Genomic DNA, 20498 nt, shown 5'->3' on the forward strand with positions numbered 1-20498 from the left:
ATTTATCATTTTCTGGAGCTTTGAGCTCGGTTATAACGAACGGTTGAGAGATGCTGCTGTGAGCGAGCTGCTGAAGATTTAAGTGAATGAGCCGAAACCCAGCACATTTCTGATTTTGGAGAAATTAACTTGAGTGAACGTGACATGATTGATGAACACGTGGAAGTTGCTGAATTTCTTGATGATATTCAAATTGTTCAAAGAACGACCAATGATCAACACGAAAACGGTTCGAGTGATGAGGAGGAAGTTGACATGAATGATGAAGTTTTAATCTCCACAGCTCAATGGGTCCTTTCTGCTTTGAAGGTTGCAGCATATTATGCACAAATGACTTATCCAGAAAATGAAAACGTTTTAAATGCGACAGATCTTTCGGAAAACGAGATAACGGACGAGGTGTTAATGAACCGCAAGGTACGGGGTCAAATTACGCATTTCTTTTCTACGTAAATTTCGACTTCATTTGAGATTTTTTTGTTTTTTTTTCTCGTTTAATGTAGCACTAGAGCCGAAAATTGTAAAATTTGACATGTGGTTGGAACGGAAATTTTGAATCGACGAACCTCCCTCCTCGGTCGCCTATAGCGAACCTCCGCATGTAACGACCGCCAGGGCGAGTCCCTTGAAGGCTCGTTATAGCCGAGTTCTACCGTATTATCTAGTTTCAAATAAGCCATTTCCTCTATGAAAAGGCGGCAACATTCTTCCATAAAACGAATTTAAACAATGGACCGTTGAAAAACAACTAAATCAGAGATCCGGATACCGCAGAACAAGCAACTTCTGCAACGAGATATCGTAAAACTTAAAGGCGCTTATGATAAATGTAAAATACCGAAAAATCCCACGACGGCAATCCGAGAATGCGGCAAGGCGTAAAATAACGTTAAAATTGTTTCTTTTAATGTCACCTTGTTGGAAATATCACTTCATATTATCAGGAGAAGGAGGAGAAGAAACGGTTCCGAGTGCACGGCGGTGGAGCAGACGGGGGCCATTTAAAACTGATTTTGATAACGAAAAGGCTGCAGTTAGCATAAGAGATCGGTTTCGGCTTCTGAGGAATTCGGATACCGCACCTGCTTCTTGATACTTTTCGAGTCTTTTTTATTAGGTTCTCATATGAGTGTGCACATTTCGGTTGGCACGTTTCGAGATTCCCGATAAGCAGCCGTGAAGGCTAAATTTTATTTTGCATGGGTAATCCCACTACATCACTCAAAGTGAAGCAACGATTGCTCCAAACGTTTATTGTATGGGACTCAAGTGTACTCAAACCCTTTAGATAACGTATTTGTTAGTTGCAGCTGGCCGCGTTATCACTCCGCGTCCTCAATCATGGCGATTTTTTGACGCCGAAAATGACCATTCGAAAAAGGCGCCTTTCCAAAGCTCTGCGATTAATTTCAGCTGTTCTAGAAGACGTCTGGCCCACGTCTAACCGAATTATCGCGCTTCGAAAATTGCCAAAAAAATTATCGACCTCCCCCCACCCCCCATTGACTTTTTTTTTAATTCGGAATTTTCCATATCCATTTGGGACAATTGGAAACGGCTTTCGCACTTTTAAAATTGCAATTTAGTTCTTGTATTTAAATAACTTTTCTTAAAATTATAATTGTAAAAAAGTTTATTTATTCTACCGAATATCGTGTTTGCAATTACCCTTGACCTGTCGGGGTAGCTGTAAATGAGTAGCTTTTCACCTGCATATATTGTTATTGTAAATCGTTCCTTATACAATTGCAACCTGATAAAACTTACTAATACACTAATTACTTAGGTACTCTCCTGTACTGGCACAGTTCACAAAAGTTTACACAGAATGCTTGCGCCTTTTAATCGGACCACAGGATCTTATCCCTTATTATATTATTTCCATTAGCTCTGATTCTGCTTGGGTCACAATTAAATCCTGACTGCTCAGCATTAAACATAAAACTGCCTTTATCATCAGCCAAACAATGTTCGCTTACAACTTTTTTAAGATCCTCATAAAATTGACAAATAATAAATAACCTCTGGTTTCTTGGCTCCTTTCTTGATTTTTGAAGGTGTTCAGGCTTTTTTATAGAGAGGTTAGAGTTCCTTTTCATGAAAGAGTAATACCAATCCTGGCCAGGGTTTCCATCTTTGAAAGGGGTCTTCAACGCCCGAGCTTTCACATATTCTCTAACCAATTGCCGTAGTTCTACTTTGTCGCAAGGAAGGCCCATTCTCTACCTTGATATCAAACAATTTGAAATTTCTTTTTCTGTTTCTACCGAAAAAACTTGCCTACGACTCGGTGTAGTAACATTCATGGAAATATTTTTTCCTGATATTCTGTTATAAATAACAGCTTTTGGCACTCTATAATTCATAACATTTCCGCCTGACGATAAGTCTTATTTCGGTTAATGATATCTTCAGCAGCATGTGCTAGGTGCTCTGCAAAATGTAAGGGTCGTTCCCTTTTTTAATATAATCGTGTGGCATGATAAATGCCGTAATAAATTAAGCTCCATTTAAGTGTATTAAAATGGTTTTGGTTGTGAATTAGATCGTAGTAAGTAACTTCCAAAGATTGTTCACACTTACTCCGCAAACTCGTTCGCATTTAACCCCCTGACGCAAAACCTTGGGATAATTGTAAACATTTTCGTAAAAATGAAAAAAAAATCATATTTCAATCATTTATTGTTAAAAGCAATGGTTCATCTGTGCTCGACCGTACTGAACTTCATAAAGTATACTTACCTTATAAAATATGGATTTAAAAGAAAAGAAATTCTCACTATACTAAGTCAGCATGCACCGACGGACGTAGAGACGTAAATATGGTGCAAAAAATGTGTAAAAACATGATAAAAAAATAAAAAACTAAATGGGCAGTTAATACGATTCCTATATCGACCATGGATACCTCGGTTGGGGTCGCGGAGCCTCGGAAAATCGCCACTGGAAAATCGCAAAAATTCAAGACCAAAACGATGCTGTATCTCGGAAACTTTACAAGATATCGACAAGCGGCTTGCGGCACGTTATAGAACTCGTCGAGACGAAATCTAGAAAGTTCGAGACGGTGTGAATGTGAATGGGGAATAGTTGTGAAGATCTTTAGATATCTGGGAAGTATGTATCTGCCAGCATGCTAAACATGCTCGTGATTAGTAATAAATACGATTTAAAAGCGGAAAATAAACTTTGAGTTACTGAACCGTTGCATTTATCAAGGCTGGACAGGGGCCATTTACGGAGGCATGCGGGCTGTTTCACCAGCCGACTAATCAGCCGATAAAACGGCCTTTTCAACAAACCAGACTCTTTGACGGCCAATGCAAATTCAATTTGCACCGCTGAAACCCCGATAATTAGCCACTTTTCTTTATTTCGCGCTGCATTGCAACAATATAATATTCCCTGACATGACTTGCCAGCACCTGACACCCAGCCTAACAATTTAACCCACCCTTGTCGTTTCGGGGAATTTTCGGGAATTGCGGTAAATAAGGGCGTACTAAACTCATTAAGACAGTTCTCTCGACGCTTCCAGGACTCCCCGGCCACCCCACACGCTAATTTCGAGATACAGGGTGGCGGCGGCGGCGCGGGGGTGGATTCACGTGCAACACCGGAGGAATTTCCCGGGGCGCAAAGCGCTGTTATTCGCCATTATTTACCATATAAATCAACGTCAGGTACCTAATCATATTATCGTCAACCCTCGCGTAGAGAGGGCGCTCACGAATTACGTGTGTCGAGACGTGTTGGACAGATTAGGGCAGTGACGTGACCAAATGGGGATCCAAAAATTTGATTACTGCTATCCATTATGTTCACTGCAGACATAATCCTCGAAAGCTTAAACGAATTTTCCGAAAACGAAATTTCAGTTTCGATACGCCACTGTGTGAGCTCCAAGACTTCCTGGGGTTAAATTATATCCCGACAAAATGGAATTCCCAAATTATTTTAGTGCAGCAAGAAAGGGTCTTAGTCTAGTCTGGTACCCGTATATTTATTTGAACAAGTTCTGCATAATTTTCCGGGTTGCTCGAACGGAAAATATGAATATCTACGTGCGGGGAAGGTATCTTTTGAAGTAAATCCACTTTAAGCACGCGATTCAATTTATTTTTGCTTAATGCGACGGGGATTAGATTTTGTTATTCATTATGTTTGAGGGTAAAACTAGATATAACTTGAAAGAACGGTACGTAATGAAAATTTATTTTAAAGCTTATTTCTTATGTCCCTCGACCACGCTTCGGACTTGGTACTTTTTCCTTCTTTTATTACATATCACAAGCTTTTTATGCCGTACATAGCAGATATAAAAGTCAAATTGGAGCATTAGGAAACAGCATTAGGACGGAAAACACATTACGTTCAAAATTTACAAAGGCAACCCCACAAAACGAATATGAACGCACCAAAAATGTCATATATAAAATTTCTTGCGAATATACTGAGTTTCCAGACAATGCAAGACGCCCGGTAGATAGGAAACTTTTACAGCGCTGTGTTGAAGTGAGAATGTTATCATCGAAACCTGCATGATGACTGACTAAAGGAGACAAAATTGAAATAAATTAAAGAGTCTTCAGGTATTTTTACGATGTTCTGTCTCACTTCTGTATGTTTCTACGGGCCAGACCCTGAGAGGGATAGGAGAACGACGGCAAAGTCGAAGAGATTCCGATGATGAGGATGCTCAGAAGAGGCTTAGGAGAAAGACGACCTCCCTCTCACATAAACGCCATATTATCAAAACCCCGATCGATTTTATATGACTACAGCATGCAAAAAAAGCTCGAAATGAGGATTGAGTACCTCTACCGTCGAAATTCCTAGAAAGCAAACGGGGAGAACTCCCCTAGATTTTCAGCCACTTAATATTAAGAATTAATTATTTTTTAAAGGAACTTAGGCATGTTGTTGACCGGCAAGTCTCCTTTTGCAATCCTAGAAAACAGCTTTCAGAAATTTTAATTACCTCTGAACCGTTAGTTCATTATGGGTTAAGCTGTTATTATTCTGTAAAAGTGAATAACAACCAGGTTTGTATGCTCCCATAAGCAGGGGAGGAACTTGATGGTTGAGATGTATATGGAAGTGTTTAAAATTACTTGCAAACATAATTCTCTTCGGATCAATATCAATATAAAATGAAAAATCAGATGATATCCAGGAGCTTCCTTTGCAGTTCCTGAATAAAATATATGGAAATCACTCCCGGGATATCTGGTTAGTTGAACTGAGTCGTTTCAGGGCAAAATTTCTATAGATGTTGCGAATAAATTATTTTGGGTAAGCTGCGGAAAAATTATCGTAAAAACCTGCCCAAAAATTCCTCACTTTTCAATAATTCAAAATCTCATTTATTAATCGCCTAAGAATGAAAGGTTAGAAGCCACCTCGCCAAAAAAAACAAGATTAAGTCACAGAGAATGCCAAATGGGCACATAAATCCTAATTTCATGAATGTTTTATGAATAAAGTGGATCCAAATACATTGTCAACGGACATATCATTTGACTCTTCAGCCGTTTCAGGAAAAGTTACTGAGACAAACTTGTTCCCCCTATGAACCCTGGCGTGCCTGCGCATTTTTATTTCGTGTGTGCCCGGATACGAGTCCCTAGTAACATTCCGAAATAATTATTTATCCAACAAGTGCAAAAAGCGATATCTTACAACAAGCCGACTGCAGTTGCCGAGCGGTGTCCGGTCACCAATCGAGTGCGGTAAAAATATCCTCACGTGTTAGGTGTTATATTTTTTCTACGAGGACATGTGCGCTCCTTATCACATCCGCAACTTCGACCTCACATGTTTGGTGAAAAGCAGACTTACCGCACGTGAAAATCCTTACAAAAAGTTTTGAGACTGTCATATGTCACAAAACACATGTAAAACCACTTTACAGGTAATATTAATAGATTGTAATACAGGTGTTTAAAAAAGTCCTTAAAGCACGCGCGACATCTTGCCAAACACGACGTGCAGCGGAGTGTATTGTAAGGCGCAAAGGCTTTAGAGCCTGTTATACACGAGTATTAAGTGCAGCAATACTACAACTAATTGACGCTTTTAGGCGTCAGAAAGTGTTATGAATTTGTCAAAGCGTTTAGACAACCACGCAGGCTTGATAAAGACGTTTTTATGCGCTTTGAGGCGTGCATAAATTTTGATTAGCATGACACAAAGAAACTGTTTTCTCTAGCACGTCAAGAGTCGCAGCTTCGAAATGCCCGCAAAGATTTTTGACACTGACATTTACCGTCCAATTTGATTTCCGTCAGATAAAACATTTTTGCGGGCACGTGTTGGAAAACCTCTTTACCGCACCATCAATATTCATTTTTTTTGCGTACCGATCAGGCACTCTCCCCGAATAACAGCGATGACAGAGCTCTAAGCGCCTCCCTGAAACCCATTCAGTTCCACAAATAGAAACGTGTGTTCCCTAATCCCTATTTTAATTTGATTAAAAAGGACCCAGTCCCATTCACGACATATCACAAGATTTTCATCGGGGATTAGACGTATGACAAACTGTCACTTACACTTGTTTGCGTGTATTAAAAAACTGCGTTCCGAAGTTTAAAGGGTGGATCTATACAAGGCGCAACTGAGGGAGCTGCGGCTAACGAGGCCTTCTCTTTGTGGCTTCAAATACACATAGGGACCATTTAACGAAACGCAAGGGCTAATTTAGATTTGTCGGCAAATCCAATTCCGGAACATATCCATGGAATATTCATGGCCCGTTCAGTTTTAAATCTCCGGTCCGTCTGTAAGCTTTATTAATCAGGTTAGACGGTAGTGGTGCAACTATATTGCAGCCAGCCTCATGTCTCCCTTCAGCCCTATTTAAAGCGGTTATCTTCCTCTCTTTTAACCATTCTTAGGAGGATTGTTATCTTCCGAAGTTGTTTTAAGTAGCTTATATTCTTTGCAGGGATTTCTCCCGTTTGGAGGACTCAACTTGGGGTCGTGCCCGAGAAGATGTGATCTAATAAATGAACGCACCTAGAGGATTGATTGGTGTATTTTTGTATGCATCTCTGGAGAAATAAAGTCAAACAAAGACCCACGAATATTAAATTCCGTCAGCGTATCGTTACTATTTGCGGTGTTTTAAATTGGGCCCCATGTTTATGCGAGTCACGTGGCCCCATGGAAATATTACATAAATCCTCCGGTCGCCTGCCCCCCGAGTCAAGAAAAAGCGACTCCACGGGATAAGACTCACTTTGTCATGTACAAATGAAGACGAAGAACCAAATAGAATTTATTATCAGAGGAGGGTGCGGCTGTGCTTGGAATATTTTCCGAAATACCTACGTTCGCATTTGCCTCACAATCGAGAGCAGCTAAAAAACGGGCTTACTGTTCTTGTTAATTAAGCTGAATGTTTAGTTTAATGGGGACATATTTGCCTTCTAAACACCCATATTTCTATCAGGGCCCAATTATAAACAAGTATTAATTAAATTACCAGCAATGACAGCTTTATATGTAAGAGTTTGTTATGAAAACAGACAGGATCGTTTGGAGAAAAAATAATCAGCTTTCCAATTTATATAAACCTTTTCCAATCAGGCGTGATGACACAATTATAGCTGTAGCCAAACGGTTTAGTTTTATTGTTTTTCTGAACATGTTATGTGCTCTGGTTAATACAACTCAAAGCCTTAAGATAATCACCATTGAATTAATTTCGCCAATAAAGTCAACTGCATGTCGGTTTAAGTAAGGTCACTTGTCACTTTAAACGTCTAGCTCTCACACATAGTGATCAATTAATATTCTTTGAGAGCAGAATTTTTTCTAGCCTGCAGATAGGTAAACATGTTGTATCAATTAATGAGTCTGTGCAGGCGTGTCAGACATTAATAAAATATTATGCAAATGGAAACACACCGCTTGGTATAGTACACGTCTTAAGTGGTATATTAGAATCTATCAGTCGTGTGAATTCTCTGTCTGAATTATTATAATTATTTAACGTGTGGTCCTGAATGTAGTTCTTGTACTGAAAATACAACAAGTACATTGTGTAAAGGGCAAATACATATTTAAATAAATTACGAGGATATCAAGATTGTTGAAAGCATATTGAAAAAAAAACTCGCTTGATTACTTTTCAGGTCAGTGATGAATAGCTTGAAGATAATTCAGGTTTAGTAGTGGTCAACTGGAGGACCGAAGCTCTGCGATTAGATCCTTCAGGGCCCTTTTCATTCCACGTAGGCTCGCTCCTCCTCCTTATCCGCCAAACGCACTCTTCTCTTTGTGAGGGAGAGCGGCCTGTCCCATTCAAAAGCCGGAAGGTCCTGCCAGATGAGATAGGCCCCGAATCCGTCTAGGGATGCGAAAAACATAGCGCATAAAGAAACAATATTTAAGAGTAATGCGTGGAAATCAATACTGTCCAAAACCTCTTTTTCGCAATAAAAACGTTTTCGATTGCTTTTTGGCCGAGTGAAATCGCATCAGATTGCTGCAGTTTTGAGACGAAAACTGATTGTAAGGTGGCAGTTTTTCTGTAGTCACCATGTAGCAATCAGTTTTTGTCTCAAATGAAAGAAAAGCGAACTTCTAATTGCAGCAAATCGAATGAAGCAGCTTGTAATCAAGTCAAAACGTGGATTGTTAAAAAATTGATCAAAACCTAGAACTGATGCGTGTCTTTTTCAGATTCTCACAAATATTTTCGTAATCGAAATCCGTGACCGGACGGGTTTCATTCACATTTGTAACCTGCTACCTCCTCATCGTTAACACTGTTCTTACAGTTTTATAAAATTTTCCAGATAATTACAATACTCCGACCAAATTGTCCACAAAAGAATGCTCTCGTCTGGCAGTAAATGAAAAATGCATTGAATTTTCTTCAGATTTCCCATTCAATTGCAGAGCTAATAATTGGAAACATCAAAAGAGGCCTTTGAGAAACCCCTCCACGAGCAGCTATTATTATTTTCCACATCGAATCCGAGTTGCATGCGGAATTCGTCGAATCCCCGGAAATTATTTCTTCTCGATGATCGGTTTTATGGCCTGGAAAAAAGCCATCGGGAAAACGATTTTTTGCCCCAATCGCCCCGATTGGATGCAAGCGTTTAGTGGAAGACGCCCTTTGTCTTTGAAACTGCGGGAAACGCGTGGATAAACTCGATTAAGGGCTTGTTGAGGGAGCATGAACGCACTTTCCATTCGTAGAAAGGGATGCGTGAGAAATTCAAATTGATCCATCAACAAATTGGTTCGCGCCACTTTGTAATTGCGGAACAAACACGAACTAAATCCCAATATACCACAGGGCAAACGGTTTAACAAACTTTCCATGTCATGGAGATAAAAGCCGGGCGCGAATGATAAAAGTTTCGTATCCGGAGGCCATGTTATCAGGGACGGACTCGCGCGGGTACAAAACCGATTAATTTCCCACTGGCAAATATTTGTTTTTCCTATTACAATAGTTATTGAGCTCCACTAATAGCAAAGCCTCTCCTTTGTTATCTTCACGCACATCTCCTACGGAATCTGATTTTATGCGGCTGCAGGTACGATGCCCTGGGAGCTGAGGGCCTTTATAAGAGGGTCTAAGAGAGAAATTGCCGGCATAAAAAATCAGACGGTTTGGATATAAAAACAATGTCGAAATCATCTCGCAGGGGTCAGAGATTCCATTTCAAGAAAATTACCATAACAATCGGCCCTTTATCGTCCATCGTGGCAAAAACAATAGCTTTCCAATCAGCCTGAAACCGAAACATCATCGTTCGCAGTTTGTCGGAGTTAACGGGATATTTTCGAATGTAGAACATAGTCAAAGGCAAAAAAGAGTTTCGGTTGAAAGAGACACCTCTCCACTTGACTTCCACATAAAAATTTCAGTATCGGTGTGTTAGCTGGCGAATTTTAACAACGGAATTTTCCTTTTAGGATAAATTCGCAGCACAAGTAAATCGGGAGTAGAGCCCCCACAGTAGTCTTCAATAGCGAGACATGAATTTCTCTCCGTGACTTACTCCATCATTTCGATCAATTGCGAACAAGGATGAAATGACGAATGGACAAATTCAAAATTAATCAAACCAGTTCGGTTTACTCGATTATGTAAATGCTGTAAACGTAAATAAACCTCAGATTTGGCAACATGCGGAATCCCGATGGGACATATTTTGTCAGGCTATAATACATAATATGGGTTCTCCATTTATTGCCAATATATCCATCCCCAGCACGTGCCTCGGAAGCAAAACAGCCCTATCCCAAGGCCTCACATATTGGCACGTTGCTCATATGGTAATCCTATTAACTTATAATGGCGACCAATAAATTCTCATTACCCTCATGGACGTACCATACGGCACCCTAAAATGGGCACAAAATTAAAGTGCCAGGAACAATGAAGGGATTATCCTCCCTGTCTAGTCTAGACTAAGTTGCACTGGCAATATTTTTTCCCAGATTATCTTTCGTACGTTGAAGTGTGGCTCGAACTAGATTTGGGGATTTAGATCGAAAACTAGATTGGTCTTAGAAGAGTATTCCCCGAGGGCCACAGTGTCATGAATATTTTATCGTTCGTCCAGTGGTAGATGGGGCTTGGTAAATATAAACAATTGTGAGGTAAAAAGACAGTTAGTTGATTTAGCTAAACTGTCCAGACGACCTGGGACCACAAAAAAGTCAACTTCCGGACACAATGGCGAAACGAAGGGGTCGCAAATTGTCCGAAATTGTGTAAAAAGTTGTCGAAGGGGAGGCGCATTTTCCTGTTCGGGGTAGAAAAGGTCGTAAAAGCCGAAAAGCGCTGTTTGCGAACAGATTTCTGTCGGTAGGCTGAGGATATTATATTTTTTTATAGACGGGCATTAAGCCAGTTTGGCAGGGAGAGATTAAGTGTTCTACGTGACAGGAGTCCAGTCAGCTTTATTAAGAAATTTATAGAGGTGATACCTTTTAAGAGCTCCCAGGCTTCCTTTAGTTGAGTGAAAAGGGTATCCTACTTAGAAGTACAAATTTATACGGAAGAAAAACGCAAAGTGAAGTTGCAAGGAGGCAGTTTTAGAGACCGACGGTCATAAAGCGTTCACATTCTAATGAATTGAATAAGCTCACTTATCGTTTTAAGCTGGTGCGCCTCACCAATCCAAAATTTTATATCCAGCGTGATGATTTTACAAATTACACGGTAAAAATTGCTCAAAGCTGCAATTGCCAATCGGCAAATCTCTGATTTTTCATTGAAGGCCAAACTCGAGATTAATGTTCTAATCATCAAAATGGGAGATGCGAAAAGATTATAAAAATTGAAGTCTGCTGATGTGACCCTTGTCCGTCTAATGCGGCGTGGCCGTCTAATGGTTCTCAATGTCTTTGAATTATTGATCTCTTTGATTGTATTTCTCTCTTGAAACATTCTTTATATCGTATTCTGATGTGTAAATTTCTTTTTCATTCCATCATATATCTTCGACAACATAACAAATACGCCTACGACTTTCTGCAAATCGACACATGGTGAATTGAATAATTCATTTCCATGAGCGTGTAAGAAAAATTGGATTCAATTAGTTAAGCCTGGTGATTGTTAAAGTGTGATGTTAAGTCCGCTTTACATTTGCGCAATCTGAATCAGGTACATGTGCAAATTCCATGACACACACAATAAAACAAATAAAGGCATGTAATCGGCTGAGTATGTCTAACAAAATTACCTGCCTTCGTATGAAATGGATCGGGTTTTAAGCTAATGGCAGGGTCCTATTTCAATTATTGCGTGCAATGGAAATTGCAGGTGCAATTTCAATAGTCTAAGTGGTTACACACGGAGTTGATTTAGCTTTCGATTCCATAAGCAAATGCTTTTCTTCAGACGGATCATTTTGCCGGATGAAATACGGTTCGTAAAATATCAAAGAAAGTTTTGACTGTGTGCAGCTTCATGCAAACTAAGTTTTAAAATTAGAGAGATTTATGTACAATATCCCGAAAAGGGGACACATATCATGCTTGTGTGACATGATACTTAACAGAAAAAAGGTTAGCATCTCTCACAAATGGAATAAATATACATATATGTATGTATGTGTCCTACTTTCATTGCCCTTACGGGGTATCTCGTTTATTAATGAAGATCGGAAGGTGCCTATTTTTGTGACAAACCGCTAAACTGGTTTTCACGTGGGGGTATGCACATCGAACATGCAACGGACAGATGCATTAAATTTAACAGTGTTTCAAAGTTCATTTACTAATTTTAATTATAACTTCCTTTAAAGTTAAATTACTAAGCGGACAAACGATTTTTAATCAAGGTAAAAGGATCAGGACACGAGTCGCAACAAAATGATACAAGTCCATCTACAGGCTACTGTTAACCTGCGGATACATGCTGAGGGCAAATGCAACGGAAAAATCGAAACAATACATACGAACAACAGAGCAGATTGCACTAAGACTGATTACAAAGATAAGGCACCCAACCATCTACTGTACGAACTCATACACATAACAGGAATAACTGAAAGGCTCCTACAAATTCAGGCGAGATGGAAAGACAATCGTCACAACTGAACCGTTCTGAACCCTCTTTACCTTAGAAGACAAACAAGACAATCGCGCTTCCTTGTCCCTTCAACCACTCCACTGGAGCATTTCCAGATGTATTTTTTTTCTTTACATTTTATGGATGAATGTCTGAGTTGTACACTAAAGTATACATACCCAACTGGAACTACGAAATATTACAAAAAACTGGGACCAGATTTGGAAATAACCGTATAAAGAGACCAAACACAAGTGTGCAACAACGTACAATATTAATTTATTGACCTTAACGGCCAAATCTCTGAGAAATATAACAAAACGTTCATTTTACGGTCAAAAAAGTCAACATACTATCTTCAAGGAAAGGGGGTTCACGCGTCTTTGCTTTTACGTTCTGATTGGAACATGTTATTAGTTTACGATCAACCGAGGAGGCGAAGACCTCAATTGCCTGCTTAATTAACCAATTGTTACTAAATTAAAACAGTAAAAACGAGCAATAAAACCAAAAAATCCGTATGCAGTGAGTGGAGAAAATGCCAAATTACGACGAAAATTAAAATCACTTAAGAGTATTAGCGAAATCGTGTCAAAACCAAAATCTAATGAGCAACGGGGAATGAGAGACTATCTCAAAAATAATTATCTAGAAAATAATCTTCGAAGTGGATGATCTCTTCAGTTAACTGCTTTAACAATGCGCGAAATTGTTGAAATTGCCCGAGAAAAATCTACAATTGACGTAGGTCAAAAAATTGCAAATTTCGCGGCAACAAATGTGCATCCCGAAACAATCGGAGTTGTTTTACGAATTTCTGGGTATAACAGCGGAATTCCACGAAAGAGACCACCAATTAGTGATATTAACAGAAAGAAAAAGGTCCAGTTTGCAAAAGAACATTTTAAAAAAGGTGAAACGTATCGGGACACTGTAGTTTTTAGTGAAGAGAGTAAATTGAATTTATTTTGGTACGATGGCAAACAAAAATTTTGGCGAAAAATAATGTCAATAAAAACCGAAAAATGTTGTTTCACCAATGAAGTACGGTGGCGGTTCGATGATGGTATGGGGTTGCGTGTCCATATCTGAAGTGGGGAATTTAGTCTTTATTGAAAAGACTGTTGACCGATTTGGTTATCTAAATATATACTGAACGGCAGTTTGATCTTCTCAGTTCGTAAAATGGGTTTAAAAGAACCAATTGATTTTTCAGCAGTATCGTGACCTTAAACATACCAGCGGAATCGTTAGAGAATGGCTATTGTATCGCGTTCGTCGCCAACTCAATTCTCGACCCGGAATCGGCGGACACAAACCTCATTGAGAGTTCGTGGGATTATTCGGATCGCCTAGTCATCACAAAATTTCGAATAAGAACGACCTGAAGAGGATTCTGCTGGAAAAGTGGAGAACAAACACCTAGAGAATAATTAAAAAAAGTAGTAAGGTTGATTCCCAATAGGCCAAAGACCGGGTTTTTCAAAAGTTCAGGCCATATACAGGGTGTTTACTAAAAGATGGAATTGATTTCATGGGGTAATTTCTTGTCGCATTTTATAAAAAAAACGTCCTATCCTGTTCCGTTTTCGTGATACCGGATGTCAGGTTAATTTTTTTTTGGTTTTTTATAAATATTTTCGGACGGAGGGGCCACATTTCGAGTGGGGCAAGGGCAGGAAGGCCCGATAGCCGGCCGATAACCTTCGTTTCTGGGAACAAGAATTATGTGAGAAAAGGAGAATTTTCAATTGACCTCACCAGTACATACAGATGTGTGGATGGAACGGAGACGGGCCCCGCTAGTGCGCCTGAACTAAGGGAACGAACTCAAAACCTCAAATGCCTAGTGAAAGGTCTAATAGGGGATAATCAAAATATCAGTAAAAGGAATGAGCAGCAATCGAATAAAATACCATTAGTCCCAGGTAGATCGATATCAAAGACTATCTACACCGAGACATTTACTGCTTAAGGAGTTTTTATTGACCGGTTCAGCTTGAGCGCCATCCTTATTAAGGAACATAAATTTCCTGATTCAGCTGCTGCTAGGCGACATCCAGTTCTAACACATTGTTCCTGACAAAATATACGTCCAAATTTAGATGTCATCGAGCCTGTAAATATCAGATAAAACAAGAATTTAGAATACACTGTATGAGTCGGCACCTTTGAAGTGGTCTAATAAACGGTTTTATTATTCAAATTGGAGCCAGATTTTTCGAAGTTATAAATTTTCATTAACGACTAATCACGCGGTTTGTCAATTGTTTACGTTGAGATTTATGCGAGAGCGTAAACTTTAAACGTTCTCCTTTTAGAGATTTTACTCGTTTTTGCGCTAATCTGTTTGCCGTACATAAGTTTTATGTTATAAACAATAATTAACAACTGTCCGGTATCCGTAGCAGGCCCATTAGCCTTGCCTTTTTGCCGATGGATATATCTGTGCGATGACGATTTATTGTTGTTTCTAATCTATGAATAAGTGGCAACCGAGTTGCGCATTCACATTGGTTGTTTATGAAATCGAGAATTTTCAGCCTGCAACCTATATTTCCACATTTTTCCCTTGTTCCAATTGACGTAACTAATGGTTTTGATAAAGAGTTTATAACGGCTAAGTGGAACGGAATGTTTTGGGAGAGACATGCGCCACCTGACTTAAACAAATTGCCTCACCGTTTTCCCATCGGGCCATGGAAACTGGGTGTCGTTTTCATTTAGAATCCTGGACTCCTGTTTTATAAGAATTCGCTAATGGATTTGCAGATATAAATTTTTCACACGTGTCGGTGCAGCTTTAATAACCTCTCACACAGAGCAAATAAACCCGACACAGGCACAAAGCCCGAAATATATATACAAGGGAAGGGCAAATAAATAACTGTCAATTTGTCGACTTTCGGCCGGCCGGTTTCATTGTTCAAACATTATCACCCCCGGGGTGTGTATATCGCACATACTGGGCACGTACACCCCGGCCCAGTTAATTTTCTTTCGCCCCCAAAAGTTACCCCCGTCCGTCCACGATTTTTTTCCATCACGGTCCGTCCCGCTTTTCGAACATATATTTTCCGTTTCCTGGCAGATTTGTCGGGGCGAAAACTACGTTTCCGATTATCTGTAAATAGTCGGTGAGGGCAGTTCCAGTGGCGGATCATTCGTTTCGACCGTACACAAGGGCTTTGTGTGAGAATCTGCCGTCCAACAAAACAAACTAGCGCGAGAAGTTAAAATTTACGAATATTTTTCCGGACTCTCCCAGGGGCCCGAGCACCCCCGGCGGGACAACATTCGGACAACAAAACTCGGCGGGGAAAAAAGGAAATTTTCGAGCTGCAGGAATTAAAGTAGTAGGCACTCTAAAGCATGCGGAGCATCCATAACGCGACATAACACATAAATTTGTACGGACTTGGTAATAGAAGCACATACCAATTTACTTTCTTACGGCTTCCTGATTCAGTTACATTGAACATTCGTTCTCATTATACGACTCAGAATGCTGGTCGTTTTCCAGTTAGTTAACTACGCAACACATCTTTCCTGTAAATGCACGGAAAACACTGCAGTCGCACGGGAAAGAGCCTTGTGCTTTCGGGACGCTCTTTTCCGAGCTGCCCCCCCACAGGCTCAGGTACGTTCAGTGCGGCCTGCAAATTATATTTTCAGAACCAGTCTCACGGCTACTTTTTGTCGTCAGTGTCACCCCACTGTGTGACCATAGAATTTCCATATGGTTTTTGAATCTGCCCCTCAAAATCTCAAACTTCGAAGCAAATACCTGAACGTTTTCCACAAGCTGACGCTTCAGCACAGTCGCAAATCAGAAATTCATGACACCCGGGATGTTCAACATGAGATTTTCTAGATGAGATATGGAGCAAATCAATCGGATTTAAACGGATGTAACACAAAATGTCGCTCGCCAGAGCAACGTGGGCGAATGTTGCTCTAAAATATTTTTCCAGCGAAGTTTTTAGAGTTTTACGGGGTGTTCGGTGACTTTGGAGGAAAGAGTAATTCTGAAAAAGTGAAAATTTGCGAGCAACTCTGTTTTGCGGTTATTCAATTGATAGTAATTAATCGTTGCGGATAGAGGGTAAAGGCGCGGAGAGACTACAAATAACCAGAAAATAAAGCAGATAATAGAACGAATCGAGCCAAAATTAAATTTTCGATTAATTTATTCGTTTCTCTGTTTTATTTTGTGCCTCTGCTATTTGTAGTGACTTATTATTTTTCCGCAATAATTCATTACAAACATTACAATTATTTACAGTCATTTTGTAATTTTTGCTTTCTTCTCAACCATTGGAATTCTACGTAAAGCGTGAAAAATTTCAACTTAAAATATTTCCATTGTTTCGCATTCTCGAGCTCTTTAGGGGCATTGAGCGAATACCATGGTTAAATACACTAGCCGCGAAAGCTACTAATCTACTCACTGCTAATATTATCTTAACAAATCCACACCTCATTCTGCATAGTATATTGACCTCATATGATAAATTAATTCACCAAGAGCGAAGAACTTTTACTTTTATAACGCATATCTAACGAAATTTAATTAGTGAAACAGTAAAACATTCAATATTCCCGGAGCCATTTCCTTATTTTCACTTTAAACGACATTTTTACTTAAAAATTATTTTATGTGACAGTAAAATTTTACTACGTTAAAGCTCTCTCACACGAATGTATTTTCTAATCCACTTTGAAATTTAACTTTCCGTTGATAATTGCCCTCAACTGCATTTCAAATACTTTTAAACGTGTCGCGCATAAAACAAAATCTTTTTAGTTCATGTAATTAGTTTGGATTCACATGAGCATAATGCAGGAAACCAAAGTAATCAAAACCACAAACGTTATTGGTCACACTATTGTAGAAGTCAATAATGGGTATCCACAAGAATGTTGGTTTTTATGACACCAATTTTAAGACCAAAGGAACAGGTTGTGCGAGCTACTCAATAGAGAGAACTTTTTAACACCTAAGTAACCGCATAATTTCTGGTTGTAGTTTAGGAGGTATCACCTTCGTCTCAGAAATCGTCGTTGGAGTTTTGGAGCAGTTATGGCTCCATCCAGTGTACTGAAGACGAGTTAGTTCAGGCCAACCTCTGGTGTATCTACCCCACCCCGAGAAATAACAATAATAAAGATTTGCATACGCGCTTCCATAAGAGGCATACTGGCGAAGTGCAACCAAAAGATATTCCACCGCTCAACCACTACCACAGAAATGCGTAACACAATTAACAAACTGAAATAATACGAGTACTGAGTCCGTGCTCAGTAGCGATTGCTTAGCAAGACGTAGTCTTAAGAAATTGGACGGAGTTAATTGACCATTTGGGTTGCGCAACCTTAGCTGTCACGTAACCACGTCCACCCTATATATCAATCAGCACTTGAGAGATTTCCAATGCTGTATTTAACATTCGGACCACATGATCGAATCGCTGCAGGAAAGTTACCAAGCAAAATGTGCAATAATTAATGTTCTGAAGTGCAGATGATGCTTTCTGAGTTACAAGTGATATTTGCGAAATCCGAATGGGGGTTTCTAACATTCACATTGTTTAACACTGCAATGAAAAGCTGTATGTGGCAGACGGTGGAAATAACGGCCGTCTTGTAGTTGGGGATGAATTCCCGGAAAGCTTCTTCTCTCATCTTCTTAATTACGCACAGCTTTCAGGCCTTCGAATAGAACAACGTTGTTTTTTTTTTTAATTTCTCTCTTCTCAAATCAGTAGTCTCGCCCTCCCTCCTCAATTAAGCCGACCACCCTCCTCCCAGTTCCTCAACTGCCAATCGGAAGGTCTTGAACAGGAACGCAAAGAGGAATAATATTTTTAGAAAATTTAGAAATCTTAATTGGAAATCTCTACAAAGCTTTGTCTGCGGGGACAATCCGGCTTTAATTTGGTAGTACGCCCCCAGGATACGTTAAATGAAATTAGGATATTGTTTTGAATTATTTCTCTTTAATTCCGGCCTGGAACAATATGCCGAAGGGGAGCCGGATTGAAGGAAAGAGGCCCGCCCGCCGTCTTCTGCGGCTATTGTTCTTGCAGATTAAAGTAGGAATTGATTGTTTTTGTTACGTAATGAGGTTGTTAAGCGATAAAACGTCCGTCCATATCTTTTTTCCTGGAAAAAACAATATGCAAATTTACATAAGACAGAGATTCAACCCCGGAAGTGCAGAAGAAAAATTCTGTTGACTCGGGGAAAATCCCCGTCTATACGTATTCTTTCTCGTGCATACAGGAGTCCTGCCTAATGCCACTGGTGCGGCAAAAAGGGCCGAAGACTAGGGAAAAGGCGAAAACTTAAATTGGGCTAATCCCGAATTCAAATATTGTTCTCCGGCGCCTTTGTTATGTTAAAGACGACGTATTGTTTTATTGGGACAACGAGCGGGGAAAATATACACAAGGGGCTCGGCAAAAGTGTCAAGGGAAATCTCAGAATACGTATGCTAAATTGATGTATTCTTATTTGCTGACGTCAAAGCAGAAACGCGTTACTGTGGCTGACCGATTTTCCATATTAATGTGAGATTTTTCTTTGTTTCAGTGGGTGGAAGAGTCTTTCACCAATTTCCAAAAGGGCATCAACTGGAGGTCATACGTTGTCTGTGATGTGGCATATAACAATGCCAACAATTGGCTGTGGACTCCGTTCATTGATAGGGGAGAAGCTAATAGGATATACATCGAAATTAAGTTTACTATTAGGGATTGCAGCTTGTTTCCAGGTAAGAGTCCTGTTTTCTAATACGCAATAGTCGAAAGCACCAGTCACTCATTAAGTCGTAACACGCTGCTCATAGTGCTCCAATACGTACTAATATAGAATGTTTAGTGAGATTTTCCATATGGAAATATAATGCTTAGTGCCAAGAGGTTGAGGACTTAGGCATTTAAGCCAGGAGATTTTTTTTATGTCAAACGTAAAAAAAAAATGTTAAACATATTTAGACACATACCAGGGGAATTCATCGTTCTGTCCCATAAGAATGCTTCAGAGAAGGTGAATGATCGACACTTCAAAAAGAGGCGGCTGCTAGAGGGAGCAGATACCTCTTTGCACGCGACGCGGACCGGGGTGGTGCGCTCAAGGGAGTCCCTGGACCCTTCTGGACATAGAGAGGGCATCGAATAAAACTGACGCAATAAAAGAAAAGAGATCACAAAAGATCGCCCTCTCTGGCGTAGTACTTAAGTACCACCAGACTGCGAAATGTCTGGACGTCCTCTGAGGAGAAAATCTGCCATCCTTTCAACATTAATATTAACAATCTTCGGGCGGCTTTATAAATTCGACGTTGTATTCAGATTCGGCGTTGACTTTGGCAATCGAACAATAAATATCTAGAAATATGTTCGTCCATTTATGTACATGCAATAATACGCCGTAGGATGAGAAGTTCCAGCTGGGTCACCGGTGGGCTGCCGTCAAAGATAAACGCATTCTGTCTTTTTGACGTTGGCGCCCGTAGCAAAGCAGTAGCACGGCATCGTGGTCCAATGAAATGAGTCGCTGAGGGCACATGATCGTATTTTCGTATTGAAAGAGATGTCAAACGTGAAACGAGAGACTCTCCGTTGTTGCGCTTAGATAAGCCACGCAACGCCAAATCCAACTTCATGGATATAAATTGGGCTGTGTAGATATGCTACGAATACATGTTCGTCGTTCGAAGCTGACATCGAAACCAAGTTTTGTCGTATCTCGAGTTTGCTCGTAATTTGTGCAAACAAACTTAGTAATAATGTCAAATATACTTGAGAAATATGCAAAAGCGTGTTCGTTTTATTTTTTGGTTGTTTGTTTTTTATTAGGTTCTACGAAGACACGATAGTGTCTGGTGGGGGAGCAATTTTTTTTTTATCCCTTGGGAGTAGATAGACCGCGACAAATTAAC

The 20498-nt window shown here is 39.8% G+C and overlaps 1 protein-coding gene across 8 annotated transcripts in view; it reads left to right on the forward strand.

Moving 5' to 3' along the window:
• Positions 1–20498, forward strand: part of Eph (Eph receptor tyrosine kinase) — a 148569-nt gene that overhangs the window by 102329 nt on the left and 25742 nt on the right. For all 8 annotated transcript variants that reach the window (XM_066288019.1, XM_066288017.1, XM_066288020.1 and 5 more), the window contains exon 4: positions 19148–19328. In XM_066288019.1, coding sequence (XP_066144116.1) covers positions 19148–19328 — 181 coding nt within the window. The remainder of the gene's footprint in view (positions 1–19147; positions 19329–20498) is intronic.

The sequence above is a fragment of the Euwallacea fornicatus genome, chromosome 12 (genome assembly GCF_040115645.1).
Source record: "Euwallacea fornicatus isolate EFF26 chromosome 12, ASM4011564v1, whole genome shotgun sequence".
In the NCBI taxonomy this organism is placed as follows: Eukaryota; Metazoa; Arthropoda; class Insecta; order Coleoptera; family Curculionidae; genus Euwallacea; species Euwallacea fornicatus.